The sequence below is a fragment of the Doryrhamphus excisus genome, chromosome 2 (genome assembly GCF_030265055.1).
Source record: "Doryrhamphus excisus isolate RoL2022-K1 chromosome 2, RoL_Dexc_1.0, whole genome shotgun sequence".
Classification (NCBI taxonomy): domain Eukaryota; kingdom Metazoa; phylum Chordata; class Actinopteri; order Syngnathiformes; family Syngnathidae; genus Doryrhamphus; species Doryrhamphus excisus.
Window position 1 is genome coordinate 9369702 of NC_080467.1, and position 10231 is coordinate 9379932.

The 10231-nt window shown below is 42.5% G+C and overlaps 1 protein-coding gene across 2 annotated transcripts; it reads left to right on the top strand.

Moving 5' to 3' along the window:
* The first annotated feature begins 514 nt into the window (after positions 1-514).
* On the top strand, positions 515-8054 carry kcmf1 (potassium channel modulatory factor 1). 2 transcript variants are annotated; one of them, XM_058064828.1, is made up of 7 exons: positions 515-738; positions 2592-2759; positions 3196-3335; positions 3917-4018; positions 4738-4927; positions 5866-6172; positions 7241-8054. In XM_058064828.1, the coding sequence occupies exons 1-7, from the start codon at positions 723-725 to the stop codon at positions 7503-7505; spliced, it is 1188 nt and encodes a 395-aa protein (XP_057920811.1). In that variant the 5' UTR covers positions 515-722; the 3' UTR covers positions 7506-8054. The 2 variants fall into 2 exon arrangements, with proteins under 2 accessions (XP_057920811.1, XP_057920812.1); XM_058064829.1 differs by having other exon boundaries at positions 3917-4017; positions 4743-4927; positions 7241-8052.
* Positions 8055-10231: the final 2177 nt, after the last annotated feature.

The window sequence follows — 10231 nt, forward strand, 5'->3', positions numbered from 1 at the left end:
AAAATGTACCTTTGGTACAAAATGAAATGGAAAATGCAGATAAATGGTAACTTTTATTATCTAAAATCTAAACTTTTAAGTTCAATAACTATATAAATTATTCTGTAAACAGAAACACTACATTAAAATGTGCATAAATTATAACAATTTGATCAATTCTATGAGTAATTAAAATAAAACATCTGTCGTTGTTAAAAGGCAAACTCTTTTGTATGTGTATCATGTGATGAATAAAGTTTAATTTAAATTGATGTAATTCTTTTTTTCGTTTCACTTTACCCCTTCCTTGTTATTAAGGTAATTACAATTGCACATAGCTGTATTCTTTAACCCGAACCTACATGAAAGTTTGTGAATTATTATCTTATAATATAATTGGATTACGTATTTTATGAAATAATTGTGGAGTATAGCATTCAGCTAATGTTTGGTTTCGAGATGCCTATAAGCCATAAAACGGGGCAATATCGTGTGGGAATCCTTTTGCGTTGCCTTGTGATTCCACACAGGAGTAGCGCCCCCTAGCGTCGGTCGACTGCAGTAAGTGATAAGTGCCTGCCTGGGAGGGGAAGCAGAACAAACTGTAAGCTGCCAGGGGATCCATCTTGGCTGGAAAAAAGGGTGGCGAGAGTGGAAGCTTCCCCTGTACAGTATCTCCCACTGAAAGTGCACCATTCGAGGCGCTGGGGAGCCCCGGGAAGGGCCGCGTAGTTGTTTGTAGGATGTCCCGACATGAGGGTGAGTTGATAAACAGCGCTGTGGTTGCTTGGCTAGCTAACTAACTAGCTTGATGCTAGTCAAGCTAAGGAGACTAAGGCGCCATTCACTGCATATTTCCGGAATCTCTCAAAACACTCAGAGTTACATGGCGTACATTTATACGCACACACATACGTCGTAATGTCAACTAACTGCGGGGAGATGCTTATAAACTGACTCAGCGTTACCGCAGTGATACGGCAACAACATAGCTAGCTTAGCAGTTAGCCGTTGCTAGGTGCTGCTCTGTTAGCATGGCTTGCAAGCAAAGTGTTACGGATGTTATCGTGTTTGTCTTTTGGAAATAGCACAGCTTTCACACCATAAATACAGTGAAATATACCACGGATCTCTGGTTTGCAGCGGGCGCGTGTATGAGAGCTAATAGTAGCGTCTTGTCACATTAGCGCTGTTGGCGAGTGCACTGTCATCAAGAAGACACAAGTCTCAGGCCGCAAAAGTCTTCAACACGTCCACCGTTTGTGCACAGACAACGCACATAGAAGCTGCTCGGTTTTTGGTCACTCCTTTTTTAAAACAAAACGGTCGTCAGCGGTCATAAAAATAGTGCTGTAAATGTTTCAGCTTCTTTGGAAGTTGTGCGCAACGGCAGCATGTTAACTAGCTAGCTAGGTAGCTAACCCAAAAAGAAAGATGAAGGAGCTCGGCTGCACGAAAGTTGTCTTATTTTAAGTGCCACAAAGTGTCGGGGCTTTATTGTCACCAAAATAACTGATTTCAAAAGATATAAAGTGCTAATCAAGCAGCGAGGATGTTTTAAGTTGATCAAAAACATAAGACTTAACCACCGTTAATCAACACCGATAGGTGATTGATTAGTAATGCCTGTTGATTGGTTTAGTCAATTAGCGGTACGCACACGTTCAAAGTAATGTTATATTCCACAATGTACACTTTGACTTGCTATCATTACACTTTATAAGCAATTCCATCAACCAAACTATATATTTACATGCTTCATATTAAGCATCATTAGTATATGCCACAGTAATTGTGCCCCCAAAAATGAGTATTATGATCAAAGACGTCAGAGGAGGTGCAGCAGCTTGACAAAAATGAAGAAGAAAAGTCTTCAAACCTGCCCAACCAACTTCAGTTATGTTTACAGACAGAATAAATTCATTCTGAAGGTCTTTGCCTGAAAATCTATTTTAGTCTCTGGGTATAGTAGTTATAATAAAACCTTTATTGTTAAAGTAACATCGGGACAGTCTGAACTGTCTTCCAAGTGTAAAAGTAAGTTAACCGTGTTGAGAAACAGGGGAACACTTTTTTTATTTTTTATGTTTTTTTTTAAATTATACATAAGTGACGCTTGATGAAGGCATGATGCGGTGATTCGTGGCACTTTTTAAAAAATGATTAATTGTCCCACATGTTTACAAAGAAGCACTCTGGAGTTTGCTTATTCTTTCTTTGTACAATCTTGTTTCAACAACCTTCGTTGAGGCTGCTCCCTCTTTGGGAATAAAGAGCTATTCCTGTGATCTTGAGCAAGTGTTTATTTTTGTGAGTTAAACCGTTCGTCTTAGGTATTGTCCTTTTTACTTAAATGAAAACCTGGAAGTTGTGTTTGAATGAGCTTTTGACCTCAGATCTTCCACTGTATTTTTAATCTACAAGAAGGTTATGTTGACTGAATGGGAGGACTCCATTGTTTCGTCCATGGGCACCAAACAAAAGATGCAGTGCGCTCACTTTATATGTCTGGTATCAAAGCCCTGGACTGTGAGTTGGTGTGCCAAGTCCGCTGGAAAGTCAGAGGCTCCAAAAACAAGAGTGTGTTTTTTTTTTTTTTTTTTGTCCCAAAGGTGTGAGCTGTGACGCGTGTTTAAAGGGAAACTTTCGAGGAAGACGGTTCAAGTGTCTCATCTGCTACGACTACGACCTCTGTGCGTCGTGCTACGAGAGCGGCGCCACAACGACGCGACACACCACAGAGCATCCCATGCAGTGTATATTAACCAGGGTAGACTATGGTAAGCTTTTGCGTTCTATTGCATTCTATTTTCTATGTTTATTATTGTGGTTGGAGTTTGCTGCCATGTCAGGAAGTACTTCAGGTTTTAAACCAATGTAAACTCGTATTTCCTCATACTGTGGTCAGGGGTGTTTACTCATCTGCAGAGAGTAGAAGGCCGAAGACTGATACCTTATATGGTAGTATCAGTCATAGTTAAAGTACTATAATGCCAACCACCTGTTATTTCTTTAACTGAGTGGAAAAAAAAGAGGTGTCTGACATGTGACGTTTGAGCACCTAGTCATTTATCGAGGAAAGGCTACTATTTGGGCAATGCGGGAGAATGTCTCTGGTTCTAGATCTCATTAAGCGCACCCAATTAAGTGTCTCGGCAAGCATACTTAAAAGATGGTGACAGATGGTAATTAGGACCTCTTTGCCTCACCTTGCAGATTTGTACTACGGCGGAGATACCTTCTCAGTAGAGCAGCCCCAGGCGTTCACATGTCCTTACTGCGGGAAGATGGGCTTCACGGAGACGTCCTTACAAGAGCACGTCACCTCCGAGCATGCAGAGACGTCCACAGAGGTGGTGAGTGTGCAGTCCAGCGAGGACCATTTGGTGTCAAAAAATCATGGTTATGTTGCTACCAGAGTGAATGTTTGGATATTATTGTCGCCACTTTAATCTTGTGATTAGTTTTTATAACATTTTTAATTATTATTTAATTATTACAGTAAATCTCCAAAACAATTTCAAATAGTCTTACAGATTAGATAATTTTAAGGCATTTATTGATTTATTTATATTACAACTCAATATTTCATATTATAGTAATATTCCTCTTGACATGTATTTACATACATGTCATGTGTATGTGCATTTTGTACAGGTTTCTTAGCAAAACTTTGCCAAATCACCATCATTAGCTGCCAACAAACAGAACTGATGTGTGTGTGTTAGGTGGGGAGTGGCTTATATGCAGTGTATAATGCTCGTAGACACGCTTGCCAACAGTCCCTTTTTAACGCGGGTTATGAAATATGGAGCAGCAGCAGGAGGAGGCGGACAGAGTGGCAGACATGACAGCAGCTCGTCATCAGCCACACGGATCACCGGCGACAGAAACTGTCTCACTGTGTACTTTAAAAAAAAAAATTGTTTCGTTTCAGATCTGTCCAATATGCGCTGCCTTGCCTGGGGGGGATCCCAACCATGTCACCGATGACTTCACAGCCCATCTCACTCTTGAACATCGAGCACCCAGGGATTTAATATCCTTTGTGTCCACAGACGCACATGCACGTGCTAGCAGCCATGTTTATTTGTAAAATGGTACAGGTTGTACAGGCGGTGCACATCTACTGTCATCATTTAATGGCAACACTTTCCATCCAGTTACAATTTTTACCTAGCCAAATGGCTAATATAGGCATTAATTCAACCGATATCAAATCACAACTATAAGAAAAAAAAATTACACACCACGGTGCCAAGGGGCTGACTAGCCGACTAGCTTGTATCTTTTAAAGTATGTTAAATGGCCGGTCATCTGGTGAAATCCCAGATCACTTTAGCCTTCCGGTCATCTCTGGCAAACCTTTGATATGCCGCGGCAATAGGAACAAGCCTCAGGCATTGTAGCCATGATGGCCTTTCAGGTGTCTGATAAGGTTTGATGTGTTGAAGCTTGATGAAAAAATGAATGTATGGGAATCACTGATATACGTTGGTGGTGAGTGTAGCCATTACCTGATTGTCCAACATCAATGTAATGCTTTGATGACATCGTGAGCTTTGTAAAAACACGTAGGGTTACCTCGCTGCCTTTTGTTACAAGCTGAAAGATGTTGATCCTTCTGTTGGCGACAATTAAAACCCGGAAGTCCACTTAAAACGTCGACTGGCATGCAAATGCCTGCACGCATGTCTCTGCTTTTATCGCACAATGCAATCCCAGCAGTCGGATTCTTCAGCCTTAACGGACCCCCCCGTTCAAGATGAGTCCAGCAGTGTCCGACACGTACGTAGGATGTTCCACCCCGGGCGGGGACTGGGCGGGCCCCGGGCACGGCGCACAAATATGCACTTTACCAGCGGCTCCACTGGGGGGCTGTCGTCCTCGTCATCGCAGAGCTCCACCTACACCCCCAGCAACAGAGAGGCAATGGACCCCATCGCGGGTGAGTGCATGGCAGATATGTTTGCTTTGGGGCTCAATTTTCCGGGGAATCTGGTTGGCGGAGCGCAGCGGGTGGCTAATCGTGTTAGAGTGTCAAGCCTTTGAAATATTTGCATTTAGTGTGGAAGTCAACGGTGCATTCCTGAAGCCATTTTGACCTTTAACTAATTAATTAGAATTGATTTTTTTCCCGCAATTAATTATAGAAAGAAAGATTGACTGTAGGAAAAATCAATAATGAATCAATTGATTGGCAATGGCTCTCTGAATGTTCTGAACTCCTGTTTCCACCAACAATGCCTGTGGATGCAGCTGAACTTCCCACAATTGACTATGATGCTGTACTTGTTCAGACAGCAAACTAATTGAGACAGAGTCCACAGCACCTCTGCTGGTTGCAACCAGTATTGCACTCCATAGGTTTCCATCAAATGACACCAATTCTTGATGTTACTCTTATTATTAGGCGATATGTTTTGTGTAGTGCTGCACGGCGGTCGAGTGGTTAGCACGCAGACCTCACAGCTAGGAGACCCGAGTTCAGTCCCACCCTCGGCCATCTCTGTGTGGAGTTTGCATGTTCTCCCCGTTCATGCGTGGGTTTTCTCCGGGTACTCCGGTTTCCTCCCACATTCCAAAAACATGCTAGGTTAATTGGCCACTCCAAATTGTCCATAGGTATGAATGTGAGTGTGAATGGTTTTGTCTATATGTGACCTGTGATTGGCTGGCCACCAGTCCAGGGTATACCCTGCTGGGATAGGCTCCACCACCCCCGCGACCCTCGTGAGGATAAGCGGTAGAAAATGAATGAATGTTTTATGTAATATGTACAGTTCAGAGTTTGATGAACAGTTTGAACTGTTCAAGGTCCAGCTTTCTGCAGTGTTGTTCGTTCTTTTTGTTAGTCATGTTTCCGTTTCCGTCTCCTTCTCTCAGAGTTGTTGTCGCAACTGTCGGGCGTGCGACGCGCGGCGGGCGGGCAGATAAACTCTTCGGGGCCGTCGGCCTCGCAGCTGCAGCAGCTCCAGATGCAGCTGCAGTTGGAGCGGCAGCAGGCGCAGGCCGCGCGGCAGCAGATGATGGACACGGGCCGCCACTCCACGAGGCGTGGCAACAACCCAGGCAATTCGGCCGCCGGAGCCGCCGCCATCCCCCCGCCCAGCACAGCCGCCGCCAACACGGGCGCCACGGCCGAAATCAGCCCCTCGTCGTCATCCCACAACTCCCAGTTCCTATTAGCACGGTGAGTGGCAGACATACGCTGTAAGTAAGACACTGCATATACAATTCCGTCTTTATTGTTTTAGTAACATTGAAATAAACGACTGAAGTAAATGTCAACACAAACATATATAAATCTGTCGTATATTTGGGTTTGTAATTTAACAGTATGACTAAAACCATCTGATATTATGGTCTTTCACTGAAGAATACGTATAAAACCAGCTTATATTGGGGTTATTAACTTTTCAATATGAAAAATACCGTCTTAAATGTAGGACAGTAACTGAACAATATGAAAAATACCGTCTTATATGTAGGACAGTAACTGATCAATATGAAAAATACCGTCTTATATGTAGGACAGTAACTGATCAATATGAAAAATACCGTCTTGTATGTAGGACAGTAACTGATCAATATGAAAAATACCGTCTTATATGTAGGACAGTAACTGATCAATATGAAAAATACCGTCTTATATGTAGGACAGTAACTGAACAATATGAAAAATACAGTCTTATATGTAGGACAGTAACTGATCAATATGAAAAATACCGTCTTATATGTAGGACAGTAACTGAACAATATGGAAAATACCGTCTTATATTCAGGACAGTAACTGAACAATATGAAAAATACCGTCTTGTATTCGGGTCAGTAATTTAACAAGCGAAAACTGCCGTCCTATATTCAGGTCAGCAAATTAATATGAGAAATACCATCATGTATCGGGGTCAGCAATTGAACTATATACGTCTTATATTCGAGTTAAGTAACTTAATATGAAAAATACCGTATTTGGACCAGTGACTTAACTGCTTATTATTGTGCTTTGCATTTGTGCAGAAGTGGTCTACATTATGTTGAGGTGTCTCTGATATTCTGACATACCCATGTTTGTAACTTTGGCAACCAGTAGACATATTAGAAACATCAAAGGAAAAGTTTTATTTGGGTTAGTGTTGTATATGAGTTATTACAGGCCAGCTATATGACAGGCAAGACCTCCCAGCCAGCAGGTGTCACTAGTCTGCTGTACTGAAGACATAGTGTGTTCACACCAATTGGGATCCATTCCTCTGTGCAGCTTGAATGAGCCCAAGATGTCCGAGGCCGAGCGTCAGTTCCTGGAAGGCGAGCGCGCCGACCGCAGTCTCTTCGTCCAGGAGCTGCTCTTGTCCACGCTGATGCACGAGGAGAGCTCCTCCTCGGACGAGGACGAGCGGCGAGACTTCGCCGACTTCGGGGCCATGGGCTGCGTGGACGTCATGCCTTTAGACGTGGCGCTGGAGAACCTCCAGCTCCGCGAGAGCGCCTCCACGGGGAAGGAGCCTCCGCCGCCGCCTCTTTGATGTCCGGGTGTCGAGCAGACTGTGTCCCCCCTGCTGCAACTGTCAGTGATGGACAGCCGGACAGCAGCAAAGCGACACCCCGTCCCCGACCCTCGACTTCTTACCCCCATCCGGTTTATTTTTTTTTGGTGATTGTAATTTCAGGCCTGTCACCATTTTTTGTAAGCAAAAATGAAGCAGAGCAAGCAAAGTGGGGGGTCATAGCAACTGAGCGAGTGAGAGTAAAGACATCTATAAATCTATATATAAATATATATATAAAAAATATATATGAAGGTGATAATCAATTCCGTTTTCGTTTCTTCAGTGAAAATGGTACAGGCGGCCGCAGCCAGCCATTGTTTCCTGTGACACATCCCGCCCCTCCACCGCCCCACCTATAAATACTCCATATTGAGTCAAGTCAAGAGGACGTCACCCCCCCGCCCCCCTCTGACCAAGCTGCTGTGTGTGTTTCTGACTATTAAATCAAATAAAAAGTGCTTGGATGGGTTACCTTAACTACTTAGCATGCAGTTCTTTGCAGCGTGCATGACATTTTAATGACCTTGTCATGAAAATGGAACACCCCCCCCCCCCCCCCCCCCCAAAAAAAACGACCCCCAAAGTTTTTTCTTAAAGATGAAACTGACATGCTAACTATTGGAAGCTAGTTAGTGTTCCTTGGATGCCTATGAAATAAGGAGTTGCGTTGATGAAGAAAAGCCGCTCCTGACTACGCACATCAAAACGTTTGTTTTGGGGGGGTCGACCTATGTTCAGTAACACATAGACGAGTGCAGATGCTCCTTTAAGCGGTTTTACTCACTTTTGTACACGTTTGAGTTCTGTTTTTCTTTCTTTTCCAAGGTAGAAGACCTTGTTTTTTTTCTGCTAAGGATAGCACTTTGTATTTATTCATGTTTGTTTTTGAGCCTTTTGACGAATCTCGCCACCTTCATGCCTACTAGAGCCCTCCTGTGTACTATACAAGATGTATATGGAGTTTTTGGGTTTAAATATGGTTCTAAGACATGGGGCAGACTTTCTTCTTTTTTTTTTTTTTTTAAGAAAAAGATGTAAATTTAGATTACAATAAATTCAAACTGCACAGCTTTTGATGAAACCAAGAGACCGCCACCGCTTTGCGCCTTTTATTGTTGTAATTGCATAGATACTGTATGAGTGTCTTGTCATGTGTGGAGGGATTGTAGGGTGTACAAGAACAATTACGAGTACACAAAAGTATATAATGTGCTAGTCAAATCAAATTGTAATTTGCAGGAGTAAGATGGTGTAATCCGTAAGAAGTTTCAAAGGATATTGAGTTGTAAAGAGGAAAACGTTTTTTTGTTTAAGACCTCCCATTTTAATATACAAGAATGTGATTGCAAGTTATCAAGAAAAGCACAGGAGCAGTCAAATTCCTGGAGTAAAATTGTGAAGATGGGGGGGAAAAAAGTAGTACATTAAACGCTAATTTACAGTAATGCTGAAGTTAAATATTAACAAAGTTGGCAGAATCGAATTGTAAATTCTAAGAATAAAAGAAAGGATTCATTAAGTTACTGAAAAGTGTAAAGTTCTACAGACCAAAGTTACACAGTTGGACATTAAAAAAAAACTGGATATGTTGTTAAGTTACGAGAACGGAAGTTGTGTTAAAAGGAATGGAAATGGAAAACTTGTTTTGCAGTTGCAGTTGCAGTTATTTTAATCACGATTTTATTGATATTAATATGAAGATCAGGATTCTCAATTTTTTTATTACCATTTTACCCGAATAAATAAATTCTTGTATTTTTTTTTAAGTACTAATGTGCCCAGGTCATATTTTCAGAAATGTACAGCTGCCTGCCAACTGTACTACCTTTACAAAGAAAAAAAACACTCAGTTTTTACTTGACACTGTCCTCTGGATAAGGAAATAGTTGTGGTCGTAGTATCTATCCTTGAGGAACGCCGCTCCTTTCAAAGTTGCTTTTAAAGACCATCCAGCGTTGCTACTGTAAGTTGAACCATGTTGCCATGTGACTTAATGAACAGAATGCCATCCTGTGAAAACAAGCCATAGAAGTGTTGGAGGAAGAGACGACCTTGAGGGATTGACCCTGATGACCGCTTCGTCAGTCCGGGCTGTGAGGTGAGAAGCCTCCTCACTCATTGGTTGTTAACACACGTGCTAACCCTAACCCCTAACCCTACCCTAACCCCTAACCCTACCCTAATCCCTAACCCCTAACAACCCTAACCCCCCTAACCCCCTAACCCTAAACCCTAACCCTACCCTAACACCTAACCCTTTATTATTATTTACTGCTATTCTACTTGGTAAATACCACCATCTCCTACTTCCGGTGGTCACAGGAAGTCGGGGGTGGTCCCAAACGAAAGCCCGTGCCTGCTTAAGGGGGGTGGTTCGGCCTTGGGCTCCTCTTGATAGGACGTACCGTTCTCCAGTTATTTCAAGATGGTAGCAGCTACCAAAACCTCCTCCACCTCTATACCTAATCCTAACACTATACCGCCATCTAGTGGTCACTTTAATGTACTGCTGCCTCCTACAATGCAAACTCAATGGACGAGGCGTTTTTCGCCAATAACTCCACCAAGGAAAGTCAAATCATTTCCGAACCGACTTACTGTATTTGCCGTGTATTGGTTGCTTCCGTATTCAGCCCAATTGTTTGATCTAAGGTAAAGTTCAATATGGTAAGATAAGACACTATGTAAAAAAATAGTATGGA

What these genes read in the sequence shown, in the direction of transcription:
- kcmf1 (XM_058064828.1), top strand. An exon ending in CAGAGACGTCCACAGAGGTG is followed by an intron (nt 3,336 to 3,916) that starts GTGAGTGTGCAG and finishes GTTTCGTTTCAG; the next exon opens with ATCTGTCCAATATGCGCTGC. An exon ending in ATCGAGCACCCAGGGATTTA is followed by an intron (nt 4,019 to 4,737) that starts ATATCCTTTGTG and finishes ACGGACCCCCCC; the next exon opens with GTTCAAGATGAGTCCAGCAG.